The sequence below is a fragment of the Equus asinus genome, chromosome 25, assembly GCF_041296235.1.
Source record: "Equus asinus isolate D_3611 breed Donkey chromosome 25, EquAss-T2T_v2, whole genome shotgun sequence".
Lineage (NCBI taxonomy): Eukaryota > Metazoa > Chordata > Mammalia > Perissodactyla > Equidae > Equus > Equus asinus.
The window spans coordinates 23,095,334-23,116,481 of NC_091814.1; the positions used below are offsets into that span (position 1 = coordinate 23,095,334).

Sequence of the window (21,148 nt, forward strand, 5' to 3'; positions counted from 1 at the left end):
TTTATCACTTCTAGTAATTTAACAGTACAGTTCAATGTAAAACTCCCCTTGAACCTCTTCCTGTCACTCCAGCTCGGGCTTGTCTCATGGTCCAGAAATCTATAATAGGGAGGGAGGTATGGTCTAATCTTTCCCTCTCCTATTTTATGTCATCTTGTTCCTGCTTCTCAAGTGGTTCAGGGCAGGGAGGCGGGGGCCTCCTATTTCTTAGTTACCAGGCCTGCTGTTGGTTATCTGTGTCTCTGGCTAATACTGATCCACTGTGGATGCCTTCTCTGACAGACATCTGAGTTTTGGCTCTTTTGTGGAACATGGGAGCCAGTGCTTTAGGGGCCACTGGAAGGTTGGTAAGGGTGGGGGGCTCTCCACTAAAGAGTGCTGATGTGGGAGATGTTCTCTGGTTTGGTCTCCTCCAGCCGTCCTCCTACTGTATTAGCTTCCACTGACGATGTATCATACAACCTCTTGCTCCTGGGATCTGCCTACCTGGTGGCCAGAGTGGCAAGACGACTGAAGCCTGGCTACAGTCTGCAGTGTCCTCTGTGGAAACTCCTACATGATTGCCATGCCAAGCAGTGGGTGTGCAGGCTGCTCCCCATCTCACTCCAATGCCATGTTTCCACCTTAGGGAAAGTCAACGGATCCACTGCCCAACCAGGAAGTGAGACATTAGTCTCCCCATTTTGTATACCTTGACTCTCTCAAGTGGTGCTTTCGGAGGCCCCTTTCATTTGGCATTATGGAACAGCAGCCTCATTCATGGGGAGCAGAGGGAAAAGCCACAGGTATCCCCCAACTACAACAATTTTTGTCCTGATGATTCCCGTTCTTTCCTCTCTCTCTAGGCTTCTGTTTATACAGAGTGGGAGTAAAGAGTGCTGGGATGATGGCTGGGGTAGCAAGATCGGTTCAGCCACTCCTTACCAGCCTACAGGTGGTGCTCTCCCTTACTTATTTATAGCTCTCTTTAGACTGTGAGTCTCTTTGTCTTACCTCTAAATTTGAGGCATAAGGAAAAGTCCCATCAATAATTCTATGACAAATATCTGCTGAGAGAATGAAATAACAGGTTTGTTGTGCTATCTGATCCACAGGGAGCCCCTGCCCAAACTGGGCTCCCAGGCACGGAAGTCACCAGGCTGGGAGGCATTTATTGAAGGGACTACATTTCCTAATTCACTAAGAGAGCAAAGAAACCAACCAAGGCGCCACCTATCAGGGGCTGAGTGGACCCTCAAGGCCAAATGGAACATCAGAGGCAGAAATGGCTGGGTAAAAAGCAGAAGTGATGGGGCTGGCCCAGTGGCTGAGTGGTTAAGTTTGCGTGCGCCACTACAGGTGGCCCAGTGTTTCGTCTGTTCGAATCCTGGGCACAGACATGGCGCTGCTCATCGAGCCACACTGAGGCGGCATCCCACATGCCACAACTAGAAGGACCCACAACTAAGAATATACAACTATGTACTCGGGGGCTTTGGGGAGAAAAAGAAAAGAAAAAGCAGAAGTGATGAAAGAAACTATCAGCAGGATGAAGTGAAACAGGAATGAAAAAAATGAAAGCTGGAAAGATGATGGGAATAGAAAATGAGGGTGACAGAAATATAGAAAGGGAGAAGATGGTGGAGGTGAGAGGAGGAAAGACTAAGAGGCTAGGGTCAGAGAGAGGGACTGGGCAAAGGGAGCACGCTATAGCTTCCCCAGCTGGAGCGCAGGGGGATGGGCAGAGCAGCTGGTGAAAGAGAATAAGGCCCTGTGGTTACCACTTTCCAGCTGGTGCAGATGGCTCTGGGCTAAATCTGTCCCCCCTCCCCCGCCCCCGACCTTGCAGCCTTCTGAGGAAGTCGGGGCGGGTGAGGTGGCAGAACAGCAGGACGTGGGGCAAGCGGAGAGCACACCTCTCCAGGTGCAGGGGCTGCCCCTTTAACAAATGCACTTGAACATAGTCCAAAGGCACTGGAGGAGGTTGACCCTATTATTTCTGGACAAGAAGTGAGGATGAAAGATGGAACCTTTCTAAGACTGCTTTTGTCTCAGTAAGAGTTGTGTGGAATTAACATGGCCAAGGAAACCATTTAAAGTCCAAATCCCCAATGAAGGGTTTTGGAAAGACTTCCTCTCCAAATACCCCAGCTCTATCCCTTAAGGGAGGGCGTTCAGGTAAAGAGTTTGGCACAGCATCTATTTGACATAGATGAGCCCAATTGACGTTAGCTCTCATTAAGCAGCTCCCAGCACAGAGTGTCAGTGCCCAGCATGGCCAGGCACTTGATAAACATGGGTAGGGAATGAATGAACTTGTTGCTCCAAGGGTCCTGGTCTAATTTATATGTGCCCCTACCTGGTCCCACCACCAGGGCCCAATCCAAGCTGTAGATGCAGAGCCAGACATAAAGGCTGCATTCTCCCAGTTCACAGGAGCTCCTGGCCTTGCAAACTTTACGCGTCTCACCTCGTGCTGCCTGTTGGAACAAGCTGGTCCCTGGCTGCATAGCCGATGCACCTGGGGACCATGGGGACCTGGGAGAGACCACTGGAGATTTTAACTTGAGAAGATAAGGAGTGTGGTATCCAACAGCAAAGCACAAGAAGTGGAGGAGAGAACCAAATCCCATGGATGGGCCTAGAACCATGAAGCTAAAGGTCAGAAAAGCAAGGAAGCTTGGAGACATCTCGTGCCTTGCTGCTCAAGAAGTGGTGCATGGACAGTAATATCGGCATCTCCTGGGATCTTATTAGAAACGCAGAATCTTGTTCCCCACTCCCGACCTACTGACTTACAGACTGCATATTAACAAGATTCCCAGGTGATTTGCTGCAGTTAAAGGGAAAATGTGAGAAGCATTGATCTAATCCGAGGCTTTGTTTTACTTAAACTTGCTGCGGTGGAGCCAGCAGAGGGCAGTGCGGCAGAGCTCGCGAGAGCTGACAGGGACATGAAAGAAGATTCTGCGATTTCAGTTCACATAAGGCTGTTCATGGTGAGAACTTTGGGCAAATGCTGGAAAATCTTTGCACAAAGACAAATGGCTTGAGTTCACTGATAATCATCCCATTATGTTCTGATGTATAGAAACATGAGGGGCTGGGGAATACATGAGAATCAGGCTTGGTCCTTATACCAGAACTCCCAGAGAAGCAATTGTCCTGCTGTAGGGTAACAGCTGTCCTTGAGGCAAGCCCGGCTTCACAGGCATGAGACCTGTGCAGTCGACCCTGTGCTCATAAGGTTACTGTACTTGGTTTAGTGTTCTGCTGTCACCGTCTTGAAATTCTAAATAATTTTATCTCTCAACTTGTGTTTTTTAAGTGAAGTCCATTGGGACAATGGAGATGCATGCCATATGTACGTCCCTCCCTGTTCCTTGTCACCTCATTCACATATATATAGCATTCATGGTACCCCATGAGTACAGAATCCAGTGGGTCCACAATGTATGGGAGTTCAGTGAGACTAAAATCAGGTACAAAGGAATTGTGTTGTGTAAGCCATTGGTTTCTGTAAAGTGTTGGTAGAATGTGTGTGCATCAAGACATAAAATAAAAGCAGTTAAGTAGGTTTTTTGCAGTGTTTCCACCATTCTTGTGAGAACAAAATCCATATGCATGTATGAGCTAGGAAATATGAATTGAGTAATTTCAATGATTCCACATATGAATTAAATGTTCTTGTATTTCATTCAAAACAGTAAAATTCATAATAATAATTTAAAATTTTAATTTTCCTTTACTTAGAACAACATTAAATAGCAAATTAAAAAAATACCATCCCAAGTAAAGAGAGGCTGGGAAAGAAAGGAAAAAGCTTTATTTTAGTACATTTAATGGCAGTTTTCCCCTGCTTTTTTTGTGTGTGTGTGAGGAAGATTTGTGCGCATGTGTGTGTGTCTATTATTTCCCCCAAGAAAACCTCCTCTTCTGCCAAGAAAAAATGAGGGAGGGTTGGCTCAGCAGCACAGCAGTTAAGTTTACACATTCCGATTTGGTGGCCCAGGGTTTGCTGGTTCGGATCCCGGGTGTGGACATGGCACCACGTGGCAAAAACCATACTGTGGCAGGCATCCCACATACAAAGTAGAGAAAGATGGGCACGGATGTTGGCTTAAGGCCAGTCTTCCTCAGCAAAAAGAGGAGGATTGGCGGAAGATGTTAGCTCAGGGCTAATCTTCCTCAAAAAAAAAAAAAAAAAGAAGTGAGGGAAAAAGGAAGGACTCTGTGAACAGAAAGGTGATGGAGACAATCTGATCGGAGGATGCAAGCTGATCAGAGATGAGCTTGGGGTGGGATTGCAGGCTAGGCTGAGGGAGAGACTGGGTGTCTTAGGGAGCTCAGGCTACCTGGTAGTAAAAAACAAAACCCAAAGTTTCTTATCATGCATGGCCAGTCTAGACAAGGCACCCGCCTTCCAAGCAATGGCTTAGACCCAGGCTCCTTGCAACATGTGGCTCCACTGCTGAGTCCCTCACTTCCTAGCACATCAATTCCACCTACTTTTTATTGGCTAAAACCAGGCACATGGTCCCTGGCTAGATGAAAGGGGAGCTGGGAAACGGAGCTCTCCTATTGGCCCATGTATTAGTCCGGGTTCTCCAGAGAAATAGAACCAGTAGGAGATACACACACACGAGATGCACAGACACACATATTTAAAGAGATTTATGATAAGAAATTGAGTGATACAATTATGGAGGCTTACAAGTCCCAAGATCTGAGCAAACTAGAGATCCAGGAACGCTGATGGTGCAGGTCCAATTAAAGTCAAAAGGCAGGAGAAACCAAATGTCCCAGCTTGAAGGCAGCCAGGCAGGAGGACTTCCCCCATGCTTGTGAAGGGTGAGCCTTTTTGTTCTCTTCAGGCCTTCAACTGATTGGATGAGGCTCACCCATATTGCAGAGGGTAATCTGCTTTACTCATCTACTGATTTAAATGTTAATCTCACCCAGAAACACCCTCAGAGACAGACCCAGAACAGCGTTTGACCAAAGGCTTGGGCACCTGTGTGGCCCAGTCACATTGATACACAAAATTAACCCAGGAGAAATCACGTCCCAGGAGGAAAATGAAAGGCTTTGATTAACACATGGCATTGTGTCTGCTTCAGAAGTGATGAGGGGAGAGGGAGCAGAGGGCTGGACGTGGGGAAGGCTGGTTTGCTGTAAAAAAAGAATGTGGTCTGTGGTGAGGCGGTTTTGTGAAGGGGAAGCACACCCTCTAGTGACCCTCTCAGCTCCAGGCGCACGGGGAGCCTTAGAGGAGGGAATAGAGAGCAAAAACTCCAGGTGTTATGGAAGTGGTGGCCTGGCGGCTCCTACCTTCATATAATGGGAGAGCCCGGTGAGAACATTTTGTCAATTTGATGGTTTTGTTGAATTCCACAACACAACTAGGACTTGAAGAGTTGTCTACACAGCAACAACAGTGAAAAGAGGAGGGGGAGCCCAGCTACTCATGGAAAACCTGGCCTGGAGCCTTTTATGTGGTAAAGCTGGATACTCAGTTCTTGGGGAGTAAGGCTGACCACATATTCCCAGGAAACCTAATGAGTATGTTCCTCAGAGAGGCCAGAACAAGGCAAACTATTGGGAAGGAGGCCAGAACTTGGTAAAGGGTTAGTTTGGGAGGAGTGGAGCACTAGGTTTCGCATGGATGTGAGACTAAGAGTCAGAGACAGCACGAATTAACTCTTCAGCCTTGCTGACACACAGGAGCCTGTGGTCCCAGGCTCTTTCTCTTTGGATCTCAATGGTCCAGTTTGTCCAGGCTAATGGAGCAGACATTGTCCGACAGATTTAGGGCAACTTCAGGAATCCACTTTGACAATCAAATCAAAAGTTTACTTATATAGGAAAACTCTGCAGTGATCACATATTTTGGTGGGAAGAATGCATGTGTAGCTATGTGTGTTGGAAAACAACTAGAGGATATAAAATAAAATATTAACCATGGTTTTAAAAAAGTTAATTTGAAATTCCATGTAGATACCTCAGAAATACACTTTCCCCATGCCATATAGCTAGGGTTTCTGTCCTGGTTAACAACATGGTGCTGACGAAGACAAGATCCTGTGGTCTTGAAGTTTCACTCCTGAGTTAGAAGAGCTCATCTCAGTTCCACAGGAGGCCAGAAACAGTGGGTACGATGACCACTAGCCAAACTGCAGTCCAAGCTACTCTGAAGGATCTGGCTGAAAGAGCAAGAAAACCCAAACAATTAGGTGTCTTGATTAATGTTTTGAGAAGGGACAGAGATGCTGGACATTGGCATGGGAGGCTGTAGCTCAGGGGAATGTGTTTTTCTCCCTGAATCGAGGCCCAGTGTGCCTGGGACACCCTCTCCCCAGATATAAAGTATAAAGAGTCGGAAATCCCTTAAATGTCACTGGATTACCTGAGTCCCGTGCCTGAAGGTTACCTTGGCATGTCATGGGCCTGGGAAAGAATCACTCTTCTACACTGGACACCAGTACAGTAGGGCAGAGCTTCAGGTGTAGACAGATGACCACATAATGCTATACACAGCTGACTTTAGCGAAGGACGGACTACTTCCCCTCTCTGCTTCTTCACTGCACTAACCGTCTGTACCAACTAGGAGGAAGAAAGGGAAGAAAAAAGAGAGATAGGAAGAGGGGAAGAGAAGAGAACAGGAACAAAGGAGGAGAGGGAAGGGAAGAGGACGGGAGGAGATGGGGAGCGACAGAAAATAAAAAGAAATGAATGCTAAAAAAAGGAAGGAAGATGAGGGGTGCTTTTCTATGATAATTTGGGTGGCTAAAAAGTGACAAGATGGGTTTAGCCCTTCCAGAAAAATGGATGTCTTATTGTTTTCACCCTCTCTGTGGATGAGCAGCCACAGAGATTGTGTCTCTTCCTTTTTCTGGATCTCAGGATGTGGCATTGATATGAAGATGATGTAGTTCCAGCCCAGCCAACTTATGGTCTCATGGTCAGACACCAAACTGTCACATTGGCTCTGTGGTGGCAGAAAAGCAGGGCATATCAGGACAGACTAGAGGAGACATGATCAGTTCGTTGGGAAGAATAAAGAACAGGATACAGGATTCATGCTCCACGTGTGGGAGCAGAGGCAGAGAAATCAGCATAAGTTGGGAGAGTAGACTGGGTCCAGGAAGATGGTGAAAGAGCAATGTCCCCGGGGCCATGGTCCTTGACAACTAGGCATGACAGGGAACTCAGGTAAATGTTGGTACCACAGATATGAGTTATTCTGGAAGGGTATGTAGACCAGGACTCGGGAACGTGATTTGAGGGGTGTGGAGAATACAGAGGCTGGAATGCTGGAGACAGTGATCCAAATTTATTAAGGGATCCCCCAAACCCCTATTGTCTCTGGAATTGAAGGGACTGGGCCTAATTCAGCTACTATTCATTGAAGACTTGTCAGGCACTGTGCTAGGTAGGTTATCTGTATTGTCTCATTTAATCCTTATAACGGCATGAGATAAGATTATTTTGCCTGCTATTTGAGAATGACATGGGAGCTGGCCCTGTGGCCCTGTGGCCAAGTGGTTAAGTTTCCATGCTCTGCTTTGGCGGCCCAGGGCTTCGTTGGTTCAGATCTTGGGTGCGGACATGGCACTGTTCCTCAGGCCATGCTGAGGTGGCATCCCACATGCCACAACTAGAAGGACGCACAACTAAAATATACAGTTATGTACTGGGGGGATTTGGGGAGAAAAATCAGAAAAAAGAAAAAGAAGATTGGCAACGGTTGTTAGTTCAGGTGCCAAAAAAAGAAAAAAAGAAGGACGTGACTTGGAGAAGGTAAGTAACTTGCTTAGCTAGTAGGTGATAATACCAGGTTTTTGACTCCAAAACCTGTAATCTTACTGTCTGATCTTAGCTCCCCCACTATAGGACCTGCTGAAGCCTGATAGAGAGCCAGGAGTGATGCTTGAGTGAGTGGATCCTCCCAGGAGACAGAGGAATCTGAAACACGAAACCCAGAATTCGCCTTTCTAAATTCATCAAGGAGCATACATCTGGGGAGGAGAAGAGAGTCTCCACCTTAGGTTAAGGTGCTCACTCCCGTTCATGACTTGTTCTCACTCCTGCTCATCTTTTTGGCCCTTCTTTGCTGATTTAGGCTGTCTACCAGAAACCCCCCTGTGCACCTGCTCAACATTGTCTGGACTGCTCTCCCACTTGCCCTTTTTCTCCCTGCTCACTCTGATAGCTCAAAACATTCTATAATAAACCTCGCCTCAGATACTAGGACCATACATCGTTAGAGTGGGGGAGGAGAAGGGGACGTCCTGCGCCAACCACCCTTTGAAGGTGAGGACGCTGAGCTCCACAAAGGCGAGGTGAGTTTGGGGAGAGGTGGTGGAAGAGCCATGAGTGGAGCTCAAGACTGACAGATGCCTTTGGGATTCTCCACCAAGTTCTACACCAGGAGGCTGAATAGGATCCCCACACTTGTCTTCACTCAAGAGAAAACTAGTTACGTGGTGCCCACCACAGCTCCCTTGTGAATATTTCTTACCGGAGTCATGGAGCAAAGTGACTGGGACGGTGCTAGAACTGTTGCTCACAGGATTGCTGACTTCGCAGGTGTAAAACTTCGAGTAGTTTTGTGGCCCAATGGTGACATTGAACACACTAGTCTGGAGCTCTTTTGGAAGGGGCCCTGAGTCCGCACGCCAGCTGTAGTTTACAGACTGGTCTGGGACCACACATGATATCGTCAGATAATAACAGCTGTTGTTCACTTTCTGTATCTTGATGTCTACGACAGGCTTAGGTACAGGATCTGAAGATGAGGAGGACATCGTGAGACAATGGATTTATGCATTTATGAGGCATTTATGCTGCAAGGATTTAGCCAACAAAGTACAAACGGAGGGGCCCCTGAGTGCTGTGGCAAGCAGAGTCATGAAGAAGAGGAGCCTATAGAGGGAGCCAACGAGCAGCTTCGATCTCCAGAGGCTTCAGACTGGAAGGCTACTCCTTGGGGTGAAGGTAAGCTGGATCCAGGAGGGGGAGCCATGCACCCAGAAATAAAACGGGGTTATGACCATCTGGAGCAGGAAGAATGGTCGCTTGTTGGCAGAGAGATCTGCTGAGGTCAGACTTGGAATGGTCACATAGCAGGTATTCTCTAAGTATTTGATGAACGGATGGATGGATAGATAAAGCAGTTGTGAGAAAAGACCAAACATTAGCTTTGGAGTGAGACCAGTCCTGGTCCTAGACTTGGCTCTGGTGGAGAGTTATTAGGCAAGATCATTAACCTCTTGAACTTCCTCCTCCTTTGTAAAATGACTCTACTGCATAGCCCAGTGTTAGTAAGATAAAATGGCACCACCCATAAGGAAGTGCTTTTTGCAGAGTGTAAGTGCTATGTTGGAGGGCATATCCCATCACAATGTTGTCCTGCTGCCAGATGGGATGAGAAGTAATCTCAGCGTCTGTTCCTTCCTTGGCTAAGGCTGCTTTGCCTGAAATGCTCTGGGGTCTTTTTATTCTGGTCAAGGGGAAAGCATCTGCAGAATCAGCGCAGCTCAGACGTCATAGGATTATGACGGAGAACTGACCAGATCAGCACCTGCCTCTGGGTTGTATGTGTGTGGAGGGGCTATGGAAGCTCTGTGAAAGCTTCTCAGATTGCTGGACTCCTCCTGCACACTGAGCACTTTTTATACTGTTTGTCATCATTTCCTGTGGTCTAGCCTCACATCGTACACATCTTCCGCATTTCTCACAGTGAGCAGCACTGGACACTTTGTGTAGGGGATTTATTGAGCCAGCTGGAGTAGTCTGGCTCCAAGATGCCCTCTTTGAGCTATCAGAAATTCCTGTGCTCGGGGCCAGCCGGTGGTGCAGAGGTTAAGTTCGCCTGTTCTGCCTGGGCAGCCCGGGGTTTGCTGTTCCCATCCCACGGTTCGGATCTATGCACCGTTCATTAAGCCATGCTAAGGCAGGCGTCCCATAAATAAAGTAGAGGAGGATGGGCACGGATGTTAGCTCAGGGCCAATCTTCCTCAGCAAAAAGAGGAGGACTAACGGCAGATGTTAGCTGAGGGCTAATCTTCCTCAAAAAAGAAAAGAAAAGAAAAGAAAAGAAATTCCTGTGCTGGACTGAAGGATGATTCTCCCGCTAATCACATCCTGAGGGGCTTCCCCTCAGGCGAATGTGCTGAAGCCAAGCCAGCTTGTGGATTTTAAAATATTCAGAAATTTTGCAAGCTGGTTGTGGAAACATTAATAGCTTGAAATTAGTTGTGGTGGGAGTATTTACCATAGACATTGGCAAATGATACAAATTTAGGCTTTTTTTTTTTTAAACACAATTGTAAGAGTCTTTGAACCTTTCCTGTTCCCAGGACCTCGTGAATTCTCAGGGCATGTGACATGGAGGAAGTGAGCGAGAAGGGGACTCCAGCCTCCTAGACAAGGGACCACATTTTTGGTGGAACCTGAATATATACAACATTTGCACTGTTTTAGCATTTAAAAAATGTTTTACCTTTCATGATCTACTTTGATTCTCATAACATCCTAAAAGGTAGATATAATTATCCTCATAATATGATGAAGAGCTCAAGGCTCTGAGGTGTACACTGCTCTTGGCTGCCCAGCACCTCTTCTCTGATAATTGCACACCTTAACCCCAGGGAGGCCTCCCGAGGAACCATGTTTCTGCTTTATAACCTGATTCTTTGGGCCATAAATATTTGGATAAGGTACACATACCCAAACTAAGTTGGGTTAATCAGTTTCTCTCTCTTGAGAATTTAAACAGAGACACAAAAGTCTAGGCTTTGAGAGACAAGTCATTGAAATGGCAGGGACCCATAGGCACAGTCCACAGATTCCTGAGGCTGGGGTCTCCGCACTGGCCCTGGTTCTCACTTTTCCTTTCCTTCAGCCCTTCCTGACTCTTCTAAACTCCTTGATTGCTTTCAATAGTCCTGGTTTCTTTAAATTCTCCTTTTTTGCTAAAGGTACATCGAATTAGTTTCTGTTTCTTGCTGTCAAAAGAACCTTACTTAATATGGGCACAGAGATGTTAAGATCTTTCTCCAAGGTCACACAGCTAGCAAGTGACTGACCAGAGTTTTGAATCCAGGTCTGTCTGACTCCAAGTATAATGTCCTAGTCCTTATTCCATATATACTATTTAGGCTGAAGCTCTGAGTGGAAGTTTTTGTCCCACCCATGTTGAAAGGTAAACAAAAAAACTCTCCTCAGTAGCTCCAGACCCATCCTTTCTTTCTTGTACCTTTTTCTTTAAGTCTGATGAAGTCTTTGTTCAGATATATTATTAACACCAGCTCAGAACTGATTTAAGCTGATCACAGGAGAGTAAGAAGAGAAGAGAGAGGAAACCATCACTATTGTTTTCTTTCTCTTCAAATCTTAGACTCACTAACATCAGAAGACATTGTAAATATCCCAAGGCTATCAATTTGGGTTCTCTTGGCCTGAGCTCACTCTCAAGTGGAATTGGCTCCAGGAGAAATGAATTAAGCCTGGCCTGGGATTTTTCTCTCCTCCTCCCACAGAGAGTCCCCATCATTCCCAGGAAGCCTCCCAGTGGTCCATCTGGGGTCCCGGAGTGGGGGCTTGCCCTTTGGTTCTCCTAACTCACCAAATACCTTCAGTGAAACCCGCCATTCCTCCTCGTTGCCGGTTACCTTCACTACCCTCAGGAGGTAGGTACTGCTGTCCTCTTTCTGGACGTTATGGATGTCAAGTGCACCATTTGTGAGGTCAAGCTTGACCTTGTCCTTAAATTTAGACTTGAAGTAGTTGGGTTCGCTGGACTCCTCATATTCTACAATCTTCTGTTCAGGGGTGTAAAACCAAGTGAGCTTTTTGTACTTATCAGGCAAATTGGAAATTTGAAGTCTCACATTTCTGCCAGAGAGCGCGTTCACCGGAGATTCTGAATGACCTGCCAATGAGGGTCAGAGTGAGATCCATCTTAGAGAAAGCAGAGCGGCCCAGGTTTTGGCCTGGGCTGGTGGAACAGGGAAGAAGAAAGGGACTTGTGCGTGGGAGCGGTGAGTAGGGTCTTCATCAGAGGGCCTGGCTCCCTCATCAGGAATTCAATGAACGTTGGGGCTTGGGAAGTGGGAATGGGGCCAGAGGATGTTGCTTATAGTTCATGTAGTTCTGGCCCAGACCATAAATAAAAGCGACCTTGAGGCTGGCCCTGGCTCTCTCCCTTACTGTCATACTAGTGGATTTTCAAATAAATTGATGAGAAGTCATGAATAAAAGATGACTATTATGACACTGGAAGCAGAACAGCGGAGGATGAGGTGCCCAGGAATTCTCAAAAGAAGCAACATGAAAGTGTAGAGTATAGCATACAAGGTTTCAGATAGCTATAGCTGAAGGCAAAGCGGCCAAGGAAAACCTTGAAATATGAACCTAGCAGCCTCAGATTCGTGCTTGAAAGTAGCAAAGGAAGCGTGAATTTTGTTGTGAAATATCTAATGAAAGGGTGCCCTGGAAAAGCAACATACACCTGAAGATAGACACAGTAGAAAGAATGCTTGATTGTTTACAAAAAAAGAGAAAGAAGAGATTCTAGTGTTCTGAAAGGACTCTATAATCCAGTCACAAGTTGAAGAAGAAAGATAGATTAATTTTACTAATATAGATTGCAAAATTAATGCAGAGACATTATAATACAATTTGGGGTATTAAGGTAGTGGTTTAGTCTGCTAACAGAGGCTTATCTGATATTTTTCTTATGTATAGTATATTTATATATTTTTTCAATTTTTAAAGTAAATTGACAAAATCTTGATTTGCATTCCTAACAATTCCATATCTTAGAAGGTAGGGGAAGCAACCTTAAAGAAAGCCACACTTCCGATTTAATTGTAACAGAAAGAAGTAGTTGCTTATGTGTCTGGATGCTTCGGATAAAATAACTGTGTTTGCGTGTAGTTTATAATAGAAAATGAAGCAGATCTTTCCTGTGCCTACCCATATTTCTTGTATCTAGAAAAGCAAAATTAAAATGGGAAAAATAAATCTGATCAAAGAAACTCATAATTTCACACCAAAGAGTCTACTCCGGAAAGAGGAAGAGGTTCTAAAGAGGCAGTTTTGATTACTCTAAAAACAAGTCACGTGGTTTCTAGTAAAACTATTAAGGAAGGAAGGAGGTGAGTTTTCAAGATATTGATATGGAGTCACCTGGAGCTCTCTGATGGGATCAACTGTTCAAGAATCCCGTGCAAAACTTTTAAGGATGTAATTTGGCAACGGATATCAAGACCCAGAGTTGTATCATGGGTGACAAGATGCACAGAGTACCATTTCTGAGATGCAAAGTCCAAGGAGTTTAACAGACCAGACTGCAATGAGTCAAGGACTACATGGGCGGCGAGGAAGAGGAGACGACAAAAGTAAACTATTTTTTAAAGACATTTCAGTGTGAGTGGGAAGGAGAATGGTAGGGCATTATGTAAAGCGGCATGAAAGGTAAAGAGAGTTTTTTGGTTTTAGTTTTTAATTTTATTTAAGGAGAAAAAAGACTTAAACTATGATAAATCAGGGGAAGGAGCCAGTGGATGGGGAGACATGAGAGAGAAGGAAGGTGACTCATGGGACTGGGCTAGAGGCGGTTCAGACAGAGTTCAAGGCACAGGCCTATGGCTGGGAGGGGAGGTACCTTATCCTCTGAGGGACAGAGGAGGAGGAAAAGACAGTTGGTGATGTAGAGTAGTTTGCAGTTTGGAGGTGGTGGGCAAGCAATTGAGGAGATTCCTGCCTAATGATCTCTAGTCCCCATTTCCTTAGTGACGTAGGAGACAAGTTCTTTCCTGGAGGACAGAGAACTGAGGTAAGGGGCCTTGATGGTAAGAGTAAAGTTCGAAATAGCCACTGTGGGAAATGGGAGAAAGAATTTATCAGGGCCAGTAAGGCTACTCTGAGGTCCCAACTTGACTGAAACAATGACTTACAACTTCCTCCCTCCCTTCCTTCTTTTCCTCCCTCTATCATCCATCCATCCACACTACATCATTTGACATCAATTTATCTACTCAACTAATAATTGTAGAGTAAGAGCATACTGTGTATTAGGCTCTGTGCTAGGCATCATGCATACAATAAGATAAATATAGCTCCTTCCCTTAAGGAGCTTCCATTCCAGTGGAAACAGAATTAATCAGATGATTTCTCTACCGGTGATAAGTGTCAGGATAAAGAAACTATGGAATGCTAAGGGAGCACATCACTTGAATTTGGAGGTCAGGAATGGCTTCCACAGAAAGTGTGAGTACGAATTAATCTAAGTAGAAATTAGCCAGGGTAAGAAGGGATCTGGGAGTAACTCTTTCTCACTCGCCATGGTGGCTATTAAAGAGTTTTTAAAAGAAGAGTAAAATAAATAGATAACCATTTTAGGAAATTTATACCAATAGCAGTGTGAAGAAGACACTAGATAGAGAGAAGAATAGAGTGAAAAGAACAGTTAGATAGGCGTTGATTGTAATACTTAGATAAGAGGAAATGGTGACCGATCTAGGATAGGTGGTTTGATCTGGCAGCGGAGGCAGATGGAATTGGATATATATGAGAGCTATTTTTGAAGGTCGAATTAATAGGACTTATTCATTGGACATGAGAGGCAAGGGGAAGAAGGGAGTCGAAGATGACTCCTAGACTTCCGGTTTGAGCCACTGGACAAAGAGATACGCCATTTATAGAGACAGGAAATAGTGAAGGAACAGCAGATTATAACAATGTTTTTAAAGTATGCAAATGTTTTGGCACTCCTCCCATCAAGAGGTGGAGTCTCTGTCCCCTCTCCTTGATGAGTGCCTCAATGAATAGAATACAGCAGAAAGGAGACCCGCAAAGCTAGGTTAGAAAAGACCATGTAGCATTTGCCTGTTTCTCTTGGGACACTCCCCAAGGGAGGCTTTGGCTGTTGTGTACAGAGCCCAGCCACCCAGCTCTTTGAGTCTTGCTCAGCTTAGACACCAGCCACGTGCATGAAGAAGCCTGAGAGATGACCCCATGCTCCACCATGATCTGGTTGCAAGGGCGTGAGACACTCTGAGGTGCTGGGCACAGCCAACCCTCATATTCAATTATTTTAAGCCACAGTGTTGTGGTAACTTGTTACACAGAAATGGATACCTGGAACCAAGATGATGAGTTTGATTTTGGACATGCTTTTGGAGAGTCTGGAGATGTTTAAAAAGCAGTAAGCAGTTCAGGTCAGGGGCTAAGGAGAGAGCTTTCGGCTTTGGAGTTCTCTTGTGCTCTTTCCAGGCTCTTATCTGTCTCAGACTGTGTATGCCACAATTGCAAAGCAATTTCACACTCTTTATTCCATTTGATCTTGAGAGCAACCCCTTGAAGAAATGGGGAGCATATTATTATACCCATTATAGAGTTGAGGAAGCTGAGGCTCAGGAAGTTTTTATGATCTATAGAAAACCCTGTGGCATGGAACACAGATAGAACATAGGTCTTCTGAGCCCCAGTGATGAGGATTTTTAGGCTGCTTAATTTTAAAATGGTTTAGGATGAGGATTTTAGGTTGGTTACTTTTAAAACTGCAGATGAGAAGCAGAGTCCGAGGACTGGAATTTTGCTTGCCCCTTTGAGAGACATTTGCGTTTGTGAAGGAAGGGGGGATGACCCTGTAGGGACCTGAAATTGGCCACCCCAGGATATGTCTCTTTGGCATCGGGACTGTTTGGGGCTGATTGCTTTTGATAACAGGGACAGGGAAGGAGGCTCTGGGGAATGGAACTTGCCCTTGTTGGGACACATTTACATTTGTAAGGTAAATCTCTATCTGTAAAAGGTGCCTCCCTCTCTGTACCAGGAAGAAGAAGGGAGATGACCTTGTCCCTAGAAACTCTTAATGGGGAAGGCAAGAACTTAAGTTGGTTGCTGTCTGGCAATCTCATGTAACTGATTTAGAGTGGTGGCTTCTAACCTTTCTAACCTTTACTTAATCCAATTTGATTCTTGTCTAAAAATCGTGGGATCACCCAATGACCAGACCCCACCTGCACTGATACCATTTTAACTTTTTTTCATGTTCTTTCCTTTGTCTCGTAAAGAGATGACTCACATAGCCATGCCTTATAAGATTAGCCCTAACTCTCAACTCGGGGCAGCAGCAGGAGCTCTGACTGCCCGTGGGTCCTGTCCCCAGGCACCAGCTCTGCCTGCCCATGGGTCCTGTCCCCATGCTATTCTATTCTCTAAATAAAAGAGCACTACTGCCAGATCTTAAGAGTCTAAGAAATCTTTCTTTCGACTCCTGGACTCACTGACCCCACATCACCAGTACATGCTGTTTCCACTGCATTCTGCTAAGTGCTATGGGGAGACCAGGAAGATGGCTAGTAGTAGAGGATGCCCTGAAATCAGAGAGTTGAGAGACTCAAGTCTGAGGAGGGATGCAGGAAGAGATTTAAAAGTGCTTTTCAAATTTTTCCACAAATGTATCCCTTACTGCAGAGGACAGAACCACTATATCCCCAAGAAGATTTGGACGTATAGCCCTAAAGAAAGTTCTTTGAAATCATTCATTCATTATTTAACAATTATTTATTGAGCGCATGCTACGTTCCAGCTACTGTGCTAAATTCAGCACTGGACGTTGTCCTTATCCTCACGGAGATCAAGGAAACAACCAAACAAGCAATTCCCCAACCATGATCTGGAGGCTGAGGTTTCCAGGAAGAAGTCACATGCAAATGGAGGCCTAAGGGAGGGAAAGAGGAGGGTGCCGGAAAGGCTTTTTACTAAGACCTAGAGGTAAAAGAGAAAGCATCTCCTTCAAGTCACACAGCAAAGTTAAATTTAGATGGAATGTGGTTAGTAGAGGGAAGTCACAAATGGAGGATAAGACAACCATCTATGGGCATAATCTACGCACGAAGAGATTTAGACAACTGACTTCATGTCTAGAGACTCCTGAGATATTCCAAGAAGAGAGGCCCTAGACAGTGGGCAGCTGTAACAGGAAAAGAAAGTTAGCTCAGTTCCTGGGCACACGAGGGGGACCCGAACAAGCCCATGGCCAAGGAATGAACCTTAACTCTTAACAACCCGTTGTTTGGGGGTTCCTCCGGTACTGAGGCACCTCAGGCCTCTGCTCAGACCCTCATTCAGAGACCGTAGACAGAGCCATCCTTTCCAAGTTTTCTTTCCTACAGTTTTGATCTCTCTTTGGGACAATGACAACATCATTTATTTACCTTGCCTCAGGACACGACTCCCTGCAAAGCAGAGGTCTCAAAGAATGCCTCAGACAGCACAGTGTACCTGAGTACAAAATGTGGCCATTTCAGTGTAGTGCTTCCTCTTATTCAAAATGCAAAAGAACTTCACAGAACACAACCAGGGGACTAAATACAAAGGGCTTAACCCTCCATCTCCCCAGGGTCCTGTTTTTGTCTTTCCCTTGGGAAAAGAGATGGAGCCCGAGTCTCCAAAGCTAAAGGAGCCCCTCCAATTGGCCACAGCCCTGCTACCGGGATGGAAGTATCTGCTCCTGGAGACCACAATCCATTTCCAGGGTTGAGCCACATGCCATATTTCTTTTTGCGCCTGACCATGCCCTCAGCACACAATCACAGGCAGACAATTCGTGGAAAGTACCTTGAATGCTGGTCGCCAGGAACCAATGAGGCAGCAGCAGAAGTTCCAGAGCCAGACACCACTCCCGCCTTCTGGAGCACATGCTACTCTCCAGAGCTTCCCAGGAATGCTGGAGACAGGCTAGAACCAGACTAGAAAGGGACCTACGGCTCCAGTGATCTTGAATTCGTGGCCTGAGGTTGAGCAAAACACCCAGTCACATTTTGTCTCCACCCAGCAATCGTGGGTGTGGCCTGGAAGACCAGAAACAGGAAGCTCTAGAGGTTTTGTCTGAGAGTCCCACGGAAATGAAACGGGTAATTTTGTTCGCATGTGTGTTGCTTCTGATTTCTGAGGAGAGGGTCCGTAGCTTCCATAGGATTCTCAGGAGGGTCAGTGCTCAGCAAAGATTAAAGGCCCCTGATAGAGAATATCTGCTTTTGGTTTCCCAGGCTAAAATCACCCTAATTAAGCCAGAAGCTAAAACTAAGAGGTGTCCACCCAAGCTTGCAAGGGATTTCTGGGCTGAGCCAGCTGTAAGTCATGCGAGGAGTAGACCATGTGTGGGTAAGTCTCATTCAGAGCAGAAAGTCTGGGAAATCAGATCTACACAGCCTTACTGCTGTATCTCCCACTCCCTAAGCCCCACCCTCAGGCTCTTCCTCCCTTCTGATAAATTCACTGTTTGAACCTTTGCATCAGCCTACCCACTAAACATTAGTGGAACAGTAAGATAACTAGGCATGTTGGCCCAGTGGCCCAGCGGTTAAGTTTGCACTTCTGCTTTGGCAGCCCAGGGTTCACCAGTTCCGATCTCTGGTGCGGACATGGCACTGCTTGTCAAGCCATGCTGTGGTAAGAGTCCCACATATAAAATAGAGGAAGACGGCATGGACGTTAGCTCAGGGCTGTCGGTGTCGCAATCCAATGTACACATCAGGATAGATGCGGAGAGGGCTGATGGCCACTCTGAGTTTATTATAACCAGCGTTTCAATATATACATAGCTTACATCTGTTAGACATACACAGGTGTTCTGGATGAAGTAATTAGCGAATGCCAAGAATTCTTAGTGATTTCTCAAGGAGCCCTCCCTTGGCCTCTGTTTTGATATTATCATGTTATTGCTGTGCTCCTATATTTTTATCTCGGAGCAGGCAAGGTCTCTTAGGCAACGGTCCCTCTTGCTCCCGATATCGATATTGTTTCTCCATCTGTGCCCCCGGTGGCCGCTGCCTGGCTTAGGTTGCCCCCCCAGGGGGTCTTACCTGTCATTGGCTAACCGGCCTTCTCACCTCCGGGTCACAGTTTGTTGACAAGCTTTTTCCAGTGATTATTAACCCTTCCTGTGTCAGGGGCGGCTACAAGGGCCAGTCCTCCTCAGCAAAAAGAGGAAGATTGGTGGCAGATGTTAGCTCAGCTAATGTCAGCTAATTGTCTTTAAAAAAAGAAAAAAAGTAAGATTACTTGGCCCAAAGGAATGGATTCCCTACCCTGTGGTCTAAGAAATTTCAAGCCCATCCCTCTTTAATTTAAATGAATTATTTGCTCACCTGGGCACTTTGGCGACCCATAAAGCAAGCCACAGTCCCTGATACAGCGTATTTGTAATTATTTCAGAATTGGGGATATTCCTGATTTTCAACATGGAGGTGACCAGTAAAAACACTGCTCTCTTCAATCTGTGAACTCCTGAGGAACTCCTGGGGAAACTGAGTCAGCTCAATACCTGAAGTTTCATATGACACCCCATACACTTGATTACATTGGAGCCCTGCGAGGTGAGAAGGGCAGGTACTATACCCTGCCTTTTTTAGCTGACGCTTGGGGCCAGACTTACCCGAGGTCATGCTTCAGCTCCAGTCTTCAGCTCTTCCCCCAGCGTGGGCTACAGTAAATCTTTGGACTAGAAGAGAAGATGAGACAGGAGTGGAATGAGCAAGGTTGAAGTGGAGTTAACTAGGGAAGATTTTAAAGCAAATCACGAAAAGGGAGCACAAAAGCTGAAGTCACAAGAGTGGGGAACCAGGCGGGCTTTGCTCAGACCCTGACTCCTCTGCTGAGTTACCACAAGTGCTGCTGCCAGTGTTTTGCTAAAGCATTTGGGGCGTTAACCAGCACAAAAATAACAAAACCTATTTCCAACCCTCCTGGGAGGAGGGGCACTACCGGCCGGCTGGGCTCAGTAGGGGGCGGTACAACACTGCGTGTGTCTGCGTAGGCTCCAATTGGACAAGAGTCCCCCGGAAGGCTGGAAGAACAGGAACCAGGAACAATATCCTCGGGATAGACCTAAGCTTTAAGAGGCAGGCAGAAGACAGGGATTCTGAAGAGGAAGAGGAGAAGGATTTGTCGGATAGACAGAAGAGAGTCTAGGAGAAAGTGATGTCTCAAAAAATAAGCGAAAGAACTTCAGAACTGTATCCAGATTAGCAAAAAGTGTGTCCATTGCATTTAGTCATTGTGTGATCACTAGTAGCCTTGACCTTGATGAAAGCCATTTTAGTGGAGGCAACAGCCAGATTCTCCTTTCCTCTTTTCCTTTCTCCTCCCTCGCTATATCTATTGGCTATATCTTGAGATATATCTGAGGATGTAGAAATGAAAGCCACACTGCTACCTGCTTTTAAAGCAACTCACAGTCTCATGGAGGAAATACAGAAGCAAAACATTAAAATGCGGTTGTGAAACAGGGAACATAGCCCACCTGATAAAAACCGCGCATGGTCAGATGAGGCTGCTGAGAGGGAAGTGAATAGCTGTGGCTCCTTTGAAGAACAGGGGAAGCATATTACGTAAGGAAGATGAACGTGGGCAACATCCGAGAAGCCAGAGAATGGAGGATATTTTAGCGTGGCTGAAATAAAGAAAAGACTGGAAAGGAACCCAGTTCCGGATAGCTAGGGCTTTAGTGTGCATGAGGATGAGGTTTTGGATTCTATCCTGAAGGCTTTCAAGGGGAGGTAATTAAAGGGTTTTGAGCAGATGAGTGACATACTTCAATTCACAGATTAGCAGGAAAACTGATGAAGAGGAGAATGAGACTAGAATCAAGGAGACCTTAGACAGCTATTGGAAGAAGCCGGCTAAGCAGTAATGAAAGCCTTAGCTGAAGCAGGGGTGGTGGGACAATGAGAAATCAGAGCTAGAACTTGGTAGCTGGTTTAGTATGGGAGTAGACGGAGAGAGAAAAGTGAGTCTGGTTGCTGGCTTCAGGATGATCAATTCAGTGGATAGAGAAGGGACAAGTTGGGACATGAGAGATAAGTTCAGTTTTGGATATGTTAAGATTAAGACGTTTAAGACATAGTTGAATATGTGGATCTGGGGCTCAAGAGAGAGATCTGAACTACATATCAGATATATGAATAATCAGTGCACAAATTATGGTGAAATCATACCATGTAGAAAAAGAAACTCTCTGGAGAAGAATATGTAAAGTGAAAAGGGCGTTGAAAAGGGAGCTCCCTGTGTCTTAGTCCATCTGGGCCACTAAAAACAATACCCTAGACTGGGTGACTTAACGTTTATTTCTCACAGTTTTGGAGACTGGGA

At 45.7% G+C, this 21,148-nt stretch overlaps 1 protein-coding gene across 16 annotated transcripts; it reads right to left on the reverse strand.

The window, feature by feature from the left end:
• Positions 1 to 3,698: 3,698 nt before the first annotated feature.
• On the reverse strand, positions 3,699 to 19,704 carry CD48 (CD48 molecule). 16 transcript variants are annotated; one of them, XM_070497033.1, is made up of 7 exons: positions 19,640 to 19,702; positions 19,434 to 19,499; positions 18,862 to 19,031; positions 17,615 to 17,787; positions 11,610 to 11,915; positions 8,502 to 8,768; positions 3,699 to 6,182 (listed from the first exon to the last, which is right to left on the reverse strand). In XM_070497033.1, the coding sequence occupies exons 4-7, from the start codon at positions 17,694 to 17,696 to the stop codon at positions 6,103 to 6,105; spliced, it is 735 nt and encodes a 244-aa protein (XP_070353134.1). In that variant the 5' UTR covers positions 17,697 to 17,787; positions 18,862 to 19,031; positions 19,434 to 19,499; positions 19,640 to 19,702; the 3' UTR covers positions 3,699 to 6,102. The 16 variants fall into 16 exon arrangements, 14 of the variants coding, with proteins under 14 accessions (XP_070353134.1, XP_070353135.1, XP_070353131.1 ...); XM_070497034.1 differs by having other exon boundaries at positions 19,662 to 19,697; XM_070497030.1 differs by having other exon boundaries at positions 17,615 to 17,847; positions 19,662 to 19,697.
• Positions 19,705 to 21,148: the final 1,444 nt, after the last annotated feature.